General features: G+C 42.8%; 1 protein-coding gene across 3 annotated transcripts in view; it reads right to left on the bottom strand.

The window, feature by feature from the left end:
• LOC136749808 (myosin-10) overlaps positions 1 to 13,884 on the bottom strand; it is a 66,580-nt gene that overhangs the window by 17,086 nt on the left and 35,610 nt on the right. For all 3 annotated transcript variants that reach the window (XM_066704366.1, XM_066704367.1, XM_066704368.1), the window contains 10 exons: positions 10,588 to 10,680; positions 9,827 to 9,890; positions 9,194 to 9,292; positions 8,566 to 8,709; positions 8,219 to 8,314; positions 6,922 to 7,040; positions 5,892 to 6,044; positions 3,641 to 3,814; positions 1,237 to 1,410; positions 368 to 482 (listed from right to left, as the gene is read on the bottom strand). In XM_066704366.1, the coding sequence (XP_066560463.1) occupies positions 368 to 482; positions 1,237 to 1,410; positions 3,641 to 3,814; positions 5,892 to 6,044; positions 6,922 to 7,040; positions 8,219 to 8,314; positions 8,566 to 8,709; positions 9,194 to 9,292; positions 9,827 to 9,890; positions 10,588 to 10,680 (1,231 nt within the window). The remainder of the gene's footprint in view (positions 1 to 367; positions 483 to 1,236; positions 1,411 to 3,640; positions 3,815 to 5,891; positions 6,045 to 6,921; positions 7,041 to 8,218; positions 8,315 to 8,565; positions 8,710 to 9,193; positions 9,293 to 9,826; positions 9,891 to 10,587; positions 10,681 to 13,884) is intronic.

The following is a 13,884-nucleotide window of genomic DNA, read 5'->3' as shown; positions in this document are numbered from 1 at the left end:
TGAAAATAAATAAACCCGAACATAGCATGCAAGAATCGTTCAAAATATATATATTTAACCTCCTCACCAAGGGGATGTTTCCGGTTAACGACTTAACTGCATTAAAATCACTTGACATGATGACATTTTGATGTTCAAAGCACAAACCAGTATTGACAAAAACAAGACACTTCGTCAGACAGCGACCAGAAGATCACGTCATTTGGGACTTCTTCCCTCCCCCTCCTTGAAAACCCAATCTTTACACACATAGTGCACAAGCTAGTTAGGAGGGGTATCAATTTGGTCTGTGTGAAAAAGGTTTTGCTGCTTATGCTTATAATTTAAAAACTATGCCGGCTGAACACAGACTGGATGACTCGCTTACCGTCCTTCCACAGCTCTGCAACAAATTTGTCTGTGGACTGGTGCAGGAGAGTGGCCACGTTGTCATTGAGGGGGTCCATGTTCTTCATCAGCCATTCATCTGCTTTGTAGTCCACCTGGCCGAAGCGAGACGAGAGTGACGTCACAACACGCACAGCTGCAGGAAGGTTAGGGCATGCTTTTCACATCAGCAAGTTATGCCGAATCTTTACGTGGCCAATTGACATCAGGGGTGAAAGGCACGGGCTTGGTACTGGTCCCAAGGTCAGAAATATACTTCCTTTTTAGGGAAATTTAAACTTAATCTGCATCTTGATTAAAATAATTGATAGAATCAGATAACCACTAGCAAAACAAACAAATAAAAGGCGTGACCGAGATTTGGATCGCTGCGTAAGCAGTTCATGAGACAGGGTTTCCCTCCCTGTGCTTTTCTGGGCCTTAGTCTGCAGTTAATCGGCAGACAGGTATAACAGCGGGGGCACAGCGAACAACGGCCTCTCCTCTGTGTGCGACAGCGTGCGTTACATTACAAATCTCCCACAAACACAAAACAGATGTCAGTTCACGCTGCCTCACACAAGGGCTTTTCATCAGGGTTGTAATCGTATCTGAAGAGTGAAAGTTTTTCAAGTTCAAGTCGGCCTGGGAGCCAGCAACAAAAATCTCATCAATCTTATGTAAAAAAAAAAAAAAAAACTAAAAACAAAGAAGGAACTCTGTTTACACACAGTGTATCTGCCAGCATCGAAAAGTCCTTTGAGTGCAAGATTGTGAAACAATCAGCGATGGCCATATCAGATAAGAACAGTCACGCTTCCTTACTGCCTTTAAGAAGCATAACCCTTTCTTATCTGATTCTAGCCCTACCTTGCCGGCGTAGTGGATGATGCAGAAGTCGGCCTTGTCTTTCAGCTGCCTGGGCTTTTGGAACTTGGGGTGTGTGCCCTGCTCCTGCACCAGCTTCTCCACGAAGGTCTTGTCGGTGGCCTTGGGGAACCAGCACTCCTCGTCCAGCAGGGCGAGCACGCCAGGGGGGTTAGCCTGCCAACACAGGAAGTCAGCACTCAGGAGGAGGATTTGTGTTGATTATTTTATCCTTTAGCGATGGCCCACACTATGGATTTGTGGCCGAAAACACATTGCTCATAAAGATGAGAACTGAGATTTTATTTGTCTGATACTACTGTTGCAACTTCAGTAATCCTTGGTTAATCCCCCCTCTAAACAATAACAGGCAGAAACAATCTGGTGTGTATTATATATATATATATACAGCCACAGAGACAGACAGACACCCAGTCAGCGAGACAAACTGCAGACAAAAGGGCACGTCCTGAGATGCAATCGTACAGACACACACAGACACAAGCCCCATTCACACGGAAATGCCAGAAAATTACAGGCAACTTTTGCCTGCTTTTTCCTGTTGCACCCCATTCACGTTGGCTTTGAATGCCGGAAAATCGACGCAAGGATACATTCACACAGAAAACAGAGATTGCCGGCAAGAGCACTGTAGCCATGGAAAGGAGACGCTACAGAAGCATGTGGATTCGAGAGAGGCAACACGGACCCATATTCTATTCTAGATCTGCGATTGATGGTTTGCTCAGAACAATGTATTGCATTAAAATCAAATTAAATAACTAAAAAAAAACAACCATCAGTGTCAATGTAATGCAGTCTAAAGACTCGTTCACACTAGAGGTTTGTTTCGTAATCAGTGCGGTTCGGTTCTTTTGGAGAAGAGTGTAAACAACAAATTTTGATTGGCAAACAAAACTAAACTAAACTGAACAAAGTGAAACCACCGAGAGAGGTGGTCAAGGTCCATTTGGCAAACTTACCGAGTTCGATTCACTTGGAAAACTTGAATGTGACACTGGGAGGTCTCAATAAAGTGTAGTTTTGGCTGTACAGTACCAGTTAACATAACATGCACATTCATGTATTTATTAATTTACTTACTGTTAACAGTAACATTAGTAATCTGACAACAACTGGATATTGGACTATATTCATCAAGGGTGTTACAAAAGGTATTTTTTCGAAATGAAATATAATGCAAATTAAAGTTAACATGTATACATAATTTTATATCAAGATGCTGTGTTGTGAGCCAGTCATTTTGTGGCTTATTTGTACTTTTGTGTCAGAAATAATAAATTGCTATAAAAACCCTTCATTTAATGTATTATCTAAAGTAGCACTATATGTTTGGTATTGCAGTAGCAGTAAAATACTCCTAGATGGATATTTAGGGGACGTCACACTACTGTGTTATTGTATATTTATATATAGGCAAAACAATCACCATTCAGCTGCACAACACTGATTATAATATTCACAAGTATAGCAGCACATTGTTGTGTTCAATAACTGCATACAGTAAGCAGTATATTGGATGCGTTCATGATACAATCATCACAGATTCTTAAAATGAATAGCTTTGCTGTTCAGATCTGCACACATTCTGCACCTGAACGGACCCATGTATTATTCGGTTGTATCAGAAGTAGACTGTCAAATGTGTTAGACTGCTGCATGTAATTACTTGCCGGCATATGTATTTGGTATAGTACTCGTTATGCTGCCATTTCTTATGCACTAATCATGTAAAATGTAAATATGTTTTATTAATATAAAACGAACCAAGCTCCTGAAAAAACACGGAAGTGAGCCACGAAAACTAACCTGAGTTAGTTTCCTAATTAACTGAGCAGTTTGCACAAACGACAAGTGGGCACACTGATACATTGTTTCACAGCAATGAACCAAACCAATTTCGTATTAAACGAATGCAGTGTGAGGGGGGTAATATGTTTGCCTGTATATAGATATTATATTTTGCATAATTTATTGATATATAACATCTGACATATGTGTGACAACAGTTAGCATTACATACGCCAACCTGTTGGTTCATCAATAACTCTCCATTTCTAACAACTCGCTCCATTTCTTGTTACAGTCACAAATTCTTCTTCAAATGTGGCTTAACCTTGTTAAAATGCGCCCCTATTCTGATTGCTTACGTCAGTTAGCTGACGTGCCACATCCTTGAGAGGTCGACGCAGTGCGTCACTTGCCGGCAATCATTTTCCTGCTCGATTCACACAAACCCGTTGCCTGCAAATTGACAGCAATTAGACTAGGAATCTTGCTGGAAAACAAACCCATTCACACAGACCTTGCCAGCAAATTGGCACCAAATTGCCGGCAATTGTTTCAGTGTGAATGGGGATACACACAGACACACACAGACGCTCACCGGCCTCTCAATGAGGTCGATGCAGGGCTGCAGGTCCAGGCCGAAGTCGATGAAGTTCCACTCGATTCCCTCACGCTGGTACTCCTCCTGCTCCAGCACAAACATGGTGTGGTTGAACAGCTGCTGCAGCTTCTCGTTTGTGTAGTTGATGCACAGCTGCTCGAAGGAGTTGAGCTGCAGAGGGAGAGAGAGACAGCGCGATGTGTCAGTACTGGGGGAGGGCGGGGTTTTAGGGATTAAATATTAATTCCCAATTGATAGAACCACCAGGTTATACAGGAAACAGGAGTATTTTGTGCGAGAGAATGACCCCGTTCAAACTTATTAGGCCGGCCCTGGGCCGCCTCAAATTTAGGCCGGCTTTTTTCAGACACCCCGTTCACACTTGCGATTTTAGGAGGCCTAAGTGCGTTCACATATGCGGGTGAAAAGGCGGCCTAAACTAAATGCATGCCGGGAATAAACAAATCTGCTCAAACAAACCAGTGACGCAGGACATTACGTCTACTTACAGGTGTGTCCGATGTATTTATAATCACAACTTATTAATATCGATTGGCTATTGTTCGGTTCTATATTGTATTTGAAAGTAATCTTAACCCTTTGCAGCCAAAGTTTTCTAAAATAATTAAAAATGTGCTGGTTCAATGGGGAATCTAATTCATACATTTCCCTTTTCAAATGTCTGTTTTTGGTTCTGCAAGTCTAAAAGTGCTGTTATACAATTCACCCGAAAGTGAAGCACCTTTATTAGCACATCTGCATTAAATCACAAGAAATCATGTGCATTAGTATGCAATCGTATGCATCGAAAGCAGCCTCTGTGATGCGTCTATAGTTTTATCCTCAGACAGCAGCCCTGTGCATTTCATGTGGTTTGTTTTTTAACTTTTTATCTTCCATCCACATTGTAAACAGCGCTTTCATTTCTGCATCGTCCCAGTTGTTACCTCTAACGCCGGCATTTGTGATTGTACTGCTCAGCTCAATATAATCGCATTTCGGATTGCATAGTAAATAACTGGTCTCGTATTAAAATGCACTGATTTGAATGGAAACCTGCTTCGATTAAATTTATATCGTTTTAATGCAAAATTCAGATAATGAATAAAGTTATGGTCCCGTTCACAATTTCACAAGGCAATTTCCACGTGTAAAATGCATGCTGTTACATTTCAGACTTCAATCATACTTAGTACAAGAACAAACAATAGCAAGTTTACCAGCCACACACTTTGATTTTAATCGACCGAGTAGTCTGAACTGTTTACAATATAACTCATTACTTAGCCTAGACTTTTATAATATATATAAAGATGTGAGCTAGCGAAATGTAACAGTACATTTAAGGCTATAGATCGATATGACATTCAAACAATACAGAGACAATACTGTGTCGGTGCCCGTGTTGATTCTGTGTATATTCTGTTGATTCTGTGTTAATTCCGCGTCTCTGAGACGCGCAGTCTCTGGGGGCGGGGCTTGAGTTGCGTCACACGCTGACGCTTTCCACCCGGCCCAGGCCCGGCGCGTTCACAGTTACATTTAGGCCGGCATTAGGCCGGGTCGAAAGATTTAGGCCTGGTTGAAAAGCGGGACTAGTTTTGACCCGGCCTAGGGCCGGCCTAAATCTATGACCCCGTTCACATATGAGATAGGCCGGCCCTGGGAACGGGGTCAATTACTGCCGTTGTTCCATGAAAAATAAAAATAAATCTCAATAACAATCCCCGTCGTATTGTGTAATTTGAAAGTACTTGATTCTGTACAACACACAAATGTATGATCATAAATGCACGTGTATGCTTTTAGATAGGATTAAACCTCCCTCCCCAAAAAAGATTACATACAGTAATTTATTTCAGCACCAATGCCTTCTAATTACATTAACTCAACCCTAACTGTTCTTGCGGTTGTCACTCGAATCCCAGTTCGCCACACTTAATAGTACAGAAGCCTCAGCGTGCGTAAAATAAGAAACAAAACTGAATGGAATCATTAAGTCGTATTAAATTAACATACATAAGCATAAACATACACGTGTAATTATCTTCATACATCGGCATGTCTGCGGGACAGCCGGGGACAATTCTGCATCTGGATGAGACCTACAGAATGGCTGCTAGCAATTTGCTGGGAGCCCCAAACCACGCGCAGCTCACGAGGAGTTGGGTCGACTGAGGCGATGGGACAGGGGTCGGGAGGAGCCGTGTCACGGTCTGAGAGACGTCTTTTCTATGGCAGGCCATACCTCAAAGATCTCGAAGCCGGCGATGTCCAGGATGCCGATGAATGAGGCCCCCTGGCGCTTGGTCCTGTCCAGGGCTTTGTTGATGCGGTGGACCAGCCAGCGGAAGAGACGCTCGTATGTGGCTTTGGCCAGGGCCTCGACGGCAAAGTCCGCCTGCGGGAGAACAAAGACTCTTACACACGGCCTCACTTCGGCCCCCAGAAGCCCCTGCAGAGGCATGGGTCAGCAGCTGGACGCCATACCGGGCTCCACAACAAAAGACAAACAAGACATTTGAACCTGGCCATCAGCATCCAAATTCACAACAATCTGATCAGACCGTTCTCGTTCCAGTATTCATTTGAGAGTCATTTTACATTTAAAAAATGAGAAGGCCATAGAGAGCCCGTACAGAATTATACATTTTCCAGAGTGTGTCAGGCATAACAAACTGCAGGAACATGCTTTTAAAATGTCCATGACAATTTTTCTTTTAAATCTACAGTAGAAAAGGAGCTTGCATTGCAGATCAGCCACTTCCCATTCCAACTGCTATTAATGCAAGATGAGGAGATTAAAATACAGATATTGCCTCAAAAAGGAAAGGCAGTATAAGGTCACAGAATGGGTTGCATGGTACGAGAGACTTTAATTAAAAACAGAAGCGAACTCCCCCAAAACCTGGGAATGTATCCATAAAATTGCTGAATTTGAGTGTGGCCTCCTTTAGTTTATTTGACCTGGACAGTGCCAGGCAGTGTGTGAGAAAACATTGTGCAAATGCTGTCATTCAGGTTTGTTTTTCTTCCTCCCCCCCATCACTACAATTTTCACACCCTTTGCCCATTCTATGTAAAATGGCAGGGCTCCTTTTTATACGAAAGCTGAAAGGCACTAATAAGCAAATGCAACTTTTATAGCCCCAATTAAAAACTAAAAAGTATGCATGCTATGTTTTGCAAAGATACAAAACAAACAAACAAACAAACAAACAAAGTGAACGTCCAAATCAACAGAGGTTGTTTCGGTGGCCGCGAGGAGGAGCACAAACCTGTTCTTTGGTCTGTGCTTTCTGTACATAGTCCCTGCCGACCTTAATGCGAGGCGACAGGATGGCCCGTGTGAACTCCATCACATTCAACCCCAGCAGGTGACACAGCTTCTGCGCCGCTGGGGGGGGGGGGGGGTAGGAGAGACAGCGTTAAAGCATCAGGAGGAAGTTCAGTGGAAACCTTGAAACCTTCCCAAAAGCAGAAACTATCTTCTTTCTGAGGTGCACCGGTTAAAACCAGCATCTTTATTATTCTGTAAAACAGCCCCATTAGGGACGTCATGGTACATCTGGATGACCTGGGGTGTCTGGATGACATAGAGACCACCGAGGAGAACCTAGGCCCATGATCTTGCTTCATGAGGTTAAGGACTTGTAAAATAAAGTCCATTCCTCTCCCCGCTGGCAAACATGCAATTACCTTAAACGTGATGATTTGTGGATAAAGGACTGTTTTCTTTAAAACATTCTGTACATTTTTAGATTAATTATCACACCACATGTGCCAATTTTGTAACATCTTTGGTATGCATTACGTAAAGAATTGTGGTTTCATGGCACCCTGGAGTAAACAGACTTGATATATAGAGGTCAGTGTGATTTTTATTCTCTCTCCTCTCTCTCCCTCCCTCTCTCTCTTTTTCATAACAGATTATTACACATCTCTTCTAAGCAGATACTGTTCATTTTAACTCGAGGCAACTGGAATTCATCACAGCATGACGTCTGGAAAATCAACAGACAGATTGAGGAAATAACCACCTCTCAGTCACATGACTACAAATGGCCCGATTAGAACAGCCAGCGAGCCAAAGGTATGGGTTTATGATTTAAAAATGAAACATTGCCGTCTTAAGCACGTCTTAAACAGCTGGCTTTCAACGTGATCAGGAGGCAAGAAATGAACAGTTTAATAAAGTAACTCTTCATCATTTTAACTATGTGATTTACAAGGCACCTAAAAGGGTACAGGTCACTCCAAAAACAAAGCAGACAAGCATAAATCAGGGAGGCTGTGACAGACACATGCATACACTCTTTCAACTGCAGACGAGTCGGGGACTGTAAATGTGCGACTTCCTCGACTTGACAGCTTTGTGCGACCATGTGTTTGTTTCGATTTGACAATCAACCCCTGCATCAGTAACACTCCCTTTCTTCCTCTCTGTATTCAAACACTTATAATCTCACACACAACCCCAGAGCACAGGTGTGTCCTGGAGAACTGATTCAGAACCACATGGGTGTTATCCATTTGACCTGTCCACTGTCACCTGCTGTGATTGGAGATGTTTACCTGTGTTTTCTGGCATGGAAGCCTGGTCTGTGTTTCTCTCCTTCTTGAAGATGATGTTGCCAAACTGCAGGACGGAGGAGACCACTTTGAGCATCGCTGCACAGAGGGGAGAGCAAACCCATCAGTGATCTTATATACAAGGCGAACAACTTTGTACTCCCACCGCCCTGCATGACAGTTAGTGCTTTTGCCCCTGCTATCTATCTGAAGAACGATTTGGGCCTTGTGGTATCTCTCTACTTTACCAACAACCGCCATTTTATTACTTCTCCCCTTTACGAGGTGGATAGTGCGGGCAGTGGGCCAGGGGCACACTGAGGGAGCAGGGCTGAGCAAAGGGGTCTTACACAGGATCTCTTCGTGGGAGAAGCTCATTATGTGCATGGCTTCCATGGTCTCCTGGAAGTTGTCCTTGTCCTGTTGCCCTGGGATGGGAATGTTCCCATTGGACAGGAAGCGATAGCTGTTAAACCCGTCCAGCAACAAGTCGGCTGCAATGCAAAAAAAAAAAAAAAAGAAATTACAGCAAGAAGGAAAGAAAAAGAGGAACAAAAAAGATAAATGGCTAAATTGTGAAGTTTACAGAAAGTTCTGTGTCGTGATTGGGATAGGCCCCATTATTTCCAGATATGGTCCAGCTTGAATTTTGAACCTGAAAACTACTGTTTGTGATAATCATGTTGAACTCATTAATTCATTAATCTATTATTTTAGGATGCCCAGACACCAGTCCTTAAATACTGTACTACTGATCTGAGGAAGCCTTTATTGGAGTGCTGATCGATATTTCAGCAAATATCGTTTACAGAGAAGAAAGCAAAATTAATAAATACATCTGCAGACATTGAGGAAAGGATTTTGCTCTCTAAGGTAGTTTTCTTTTCTTTTACTGCTCGATCAAGCATGAAGTGGCCGAGCTGATTCGCTGTATGGATGCAGGGTCCCCTCCCCTTCAGACCTCTACAGCACACTCACATTTCAGGTGTTCTCCAGCGCCAGCCAGCAACTGGTAGAAGATGTGGAAAGTCCTCTCATCTTTGGCTTGGCGAATGGCTCTCGACTTCTCCAGCAGATCTGGGCACTGTTGTCAAGGACTTGTCTAATTAACTATGAAATTTAACTCAGGGGTTGATTTCACCCCCTGGAATGGCACACTGGGATCACATGAATCCTCTGTGATTCATCTAACGGAGTTCATTTTTTTTTTTTTTTATTAGGAATTGGCTGATTAATAGAAGAAAAAAACAACTCTACAGCATTGAAAAGTAACAGCTGTCTCTTCAGTATTCTATTTGATTACAAAAAAAGTTAGTTAGTTAAATAGTTCATTAGAGAGTCATTTCAATCTTGGACTTTTCTACCAAATATGGAATGTGAAAATGAACCTCTCCCCTGAAAGATTAAATGCATCATTTTGCTGAGGTTTTATTTTTTTAAATATATTTATTATTAGTAATGCACAGTGCATATGAGAACCCACGTCTATGGCTTGAAGTTGGGGATCAGGCCACATTCTGAACATTTTTGTGGCCGTGCTCAAATCGTGCAGACGCAGCTCGCCAAACCACTGCCTTTAGCGGGCCTGTGCCAGAATCCCTAGCAGGATACAGGTCTCGATATTGGCCCCCACAATGTAACCAGTGACGTCAAAGTTGATTCTAATGAACTTCCCCTGCAAAGAAAAGCACAGAGAGAGAAAACAAAGAGAGACAAATTAACCATTCTGTTTAAATTTCTCTAAACCGCCATTTCAGCTTTCCATACATTCTTGCGGGGCGAAAAGCCAGAACGCAGTGGAAGCAGTTCCGTTTGTGGCAGCGGTACAGACACACGACACACATGTGAACCGTTTCAAATAAAGACGTGTACGATAATCACCAGAGCTGGGTATATATTGTACTAACCAAAAAGGATCGGCACGTTCTGGGATAAGCAGAAGCTCCAAGAACTATTTAAGGAAGAATTCCTTCATGCTTATATAACTAAAGGATTGCTGGCATTATTGAGATCATGTAGCTGAGAGAGCAAGAGTGATACCAAACCGGTAACGTCCGCAAGGTTTCTGTTATATTTCAAGAGGACTGATATCTACTGCAGAATTAGGTTCTTGTCTGGCTCACATAGTTCATAAGTAGTCACCTTTCTGGACAAACACAGTTTTGAAGGTGAGGAGAACTTTCCCAGAGATTTTTGTGGTTCAGTTATCTTGAAAGCATCCTGTCGTTCTAAACACCTCCAAAACATCTGAGCCCAGCATACTCAGGGCTCCGAGTGACTATCTGAGTCTGAGTAGACATACCTAAGTCAAGGTTTCCAACAAAGATCTTTGGTCTGTTAAAAAAAACACAGTTTACACTTCATCCACTTACGAAGCGTGAAGAGTTGTCATTTTTCACCGTCTTGGCATTGCCAAAGGACTCGAGGATGGGATTGGCTTGCAAAAGCTGTCGTTCCAGTTCACCCTGCAAGGACAAGAGCGGTTACAGCGAACTGCGTGCAGACAGGACTGCCCCCTCCAACACCGTCACAAAGCGTGGTCAGGCTTTCAACTGAGGGAAAACCGAGCTGACAGATTGAATTACAGTGAGCCCACAGACCTTCACCTCTTTAACCACCACTTCAATTTCACCTTGGGAAAGGAGAAAAGAAACAAAAACATTCATGAAAAGCTTTAAGGAGCCCGTGGTGGTGAAGGGACCGGACAGTTTGTTTTTCGCCAGAGCTTGATCAGGTTAAAGAAATGGCTTGAACATAAACAGACGGGTGTTTAATGTTGCAAGAGACGAGGGGCTTGGTGAAGCATGCACTGGAAACAGGCTTACAGGCTCAGAGTGACGTAGCTTAGCTAGTGTCTACTCACTGCTCATCAATTTTAAATAAACTAGAACAACCAAACTTGGTATAGGAATACAACTGAAAAAACAATTGACATTCTAGTGATTCTACCCCTCTTTGTGCTCCCTGTGCTACGAGCCTGTACATGCCAATGTTTTATGTGTTTTTCTTTTCAAAATATGAACCTACATACAGGAAATTAACAAGCTGTTTAATAATGGGGTGGGGGGGGAGCAGGGGTAGTGTGCATTAAAAACAGAAATTAAAGTACTGGAAAGGCAAAATAAAAAACTAAAAACTAAAAAAAAAATCAGCTAGGAATCTGCTTTTTCCAAAAACGTACGAGAAAGGAAATGCCAGAGAGTTGTCACAGGCATTGCAATGAGATAACCCAGTCCATCAGTTGCATTCCTTCAAATTACACCTTGTTTGTGTTGCAGTGTAAAGATCCCCCCCGAGCCGCTACAGACCAATTCAGAGCTCAGAGCATTCCTGTGCTGCCCACACTGTTTACTGCACCAGACCCAGCCGACAGCTCTACCACGCAGTTAACAAACGCTGCAGTGTCAGTGCGAAAACAAATTCCACGCTCTGTAAAGTCACAGACATCAAGCAGCCAATTTGCTTTTCATTTTTGAACCGCCTGCCGAACAGGAGAGTGAAGCGAGGAGTGAAATCGAGCCTGCAGAGATGCTACAGAGATGGATGAAGGTCATTGATTCAGTCTTTTTCTGAACTTATGTCTATTTGGTTTCTCTTTGGTGTCTCCTAAGAGGGCACGCAAAACGCAAAGGTGAGAAGCTCTCTCTCGGTAGCCGATCTTTGATGCCAGAGAGGGCTCGTGCACAAAACAAAATTCCGGTAGTGCGACGTGGTTTCGGTCAACGAATACAGCCAAACTGGCCACATTATTAAACGCTATCAGGACTGAGATTGATGCACATTTCTGTTTCTTTTCTCATCGGCAGTGAAAGTTGTATTATCAGAATGTATCGAAAGGATGCTTTTCATTATAAGGGCTGTTTGGCATCAGGTGCAGTTCGTATAGTAGAGTTACTGCTAGGTGAGGCATGTTGGTCGGTTGAATCACAATGGAGCAGAGAAAACACTCAGGACTGGCAAGAACTACTGTGTTCTCTGCCTTTTCCAACATGGGTTTCTCAGAGCCTCATAAATTGCCATGCTTTACTTGCCAAAATGCAAAATATGTCATTGGAGTGACAATTAAACACAAATGCCTTATTTGCTGCTGCTTTTGGTGTATAATTTAGCTGCTGTTGGAAGGTGCGACAATTAAAACACAACATTAAGCTGTGATCAAAAATAAAACTCAGCAGCAGGTCGTATTATTTCAGCTAACAAGGAAAGTCCCGTCAATGCCCGTGCAGAGATGCTGAGTGAATGAAAATCTGTGAGAATCTGTGCGAGTAACAGCTCCCCGGAGGAACCATTTGCATTTTCTGTTTCTCACACCTATTGAATGAGGGGAAGAGAGACTCCCGGGGTCTGAACAAAAGGTGACCAGTGCGTTTGTTTGGACAGGTGGTGTAATAAAGCCGTCTCCTGTCGTGGGTCTACTGGGGGGAGGGAAGCCGAGAGGGCAAAAGGAGTTCTCATTAATTTCCCTTTTAGTACTTGAAAAATAAAAATAAAATAAAAATCATAATCATAAATTACCTACCTACTGCTTTTTTGGAAGGAGTTATGATGAGATCAGATGGTTTTCCTTTTTTCAAGCACTGTTATGGGGACAAAAAGGCAAAAAGGGGCAGGACACGGATATGTACGCCAACCGGCCACTAGTGTTTATAGTCCCTCTCTCTCTCTGTCTGCCTGTCTGTTCATCTCTCTCTCTGCCTCTCACTCACTCTTCCTCTCTCGGCTCAAACAGGCACCCACCTGCTGCCTGCACCATCAATCTCCAGCCCTTGGGATAACCAACATAATTGTAAAACCAGAAACAAATCAGAAACAGCCACAGGGGTTTAACGTGGGGAACAGAGATCCCACAAAAAGGGCCTGGCGGTACAGTTACAGCACTGACAATCCAAGAAATTATCTCCACTCTGCGGACTAATTAAGATGAAACGGCAGAAAATTTGCTGAAACCTACAATGGACGTAACGTCCTTCACTGCTGAGAACTGAGATAATTTTGAGCATGGTTACCAAACCGGGACAGGCTGTGCCCTCATTTACAGGTATCTTCACAGACCACGTGGCAACAAACCGGCTCTCCTGGGATAAAGTATCCTATAATTAAACAATTTGTCAATGTTATGTCATAATGCATTTGTGAATATCCTCACAATTGGAGCAAAAATAAACCAGGCCCTGACCCACTTTTGGTCATTGTTCCCCGGAGAACAATTGTCTCGTAAAAGACACGCAAAGCAAAGGGCCTTTGTGGATCTCTTACCGCTCCACTTCGACAAATATTATTATTATTATTATTATTATTAATATTATTATTATTAATGGATCGAACGTTCTCCTGAAGTTTCCTCAGTAAAGATGCAAGTATAATACTTTCACTACTGAAATGAATTCAGAAGATCACCCACACATTTCAACACACCAAGAGGTCAATAAAGTCAAACGTTTTATTGCTCCCCTACTGTACACAGCTGCAAACTGGATGCTGGTTTTTGGAGTGTTGTTTATGAAATGTGCCTTATGACCAGATTCTGGAAAAGCTCAGGAGACTGTTTATAGTGTCTTATTAGTCCCTCGGTGGCTGAAGGAGTGGGTATAAAACGTGCATTTATATATATATAAAAAAGAAACTTTATGCAGCCTCCTGAGAGAACACACAAGGCTTCTAGGAACAGA

Source organism: Amia ocellicauda, chromosome 5 (assembly GCF_036373705.1).
Source record: "Amia ocellicauda isolate fAmiCal2 chromosome 5, fAmiCal2.hap1, whole genome shotgun sequence".
Classification (NCBI taxonomy): domain Eukaryota; kingdom Metazoa; phylum Chordata; class Actinopteri; order Amiiformes; family Amiidae; genus Amia; species Amia ocellicauda.
This window is presented reverse-complemented; position numbering and strand designations above follow the sequence as displayed.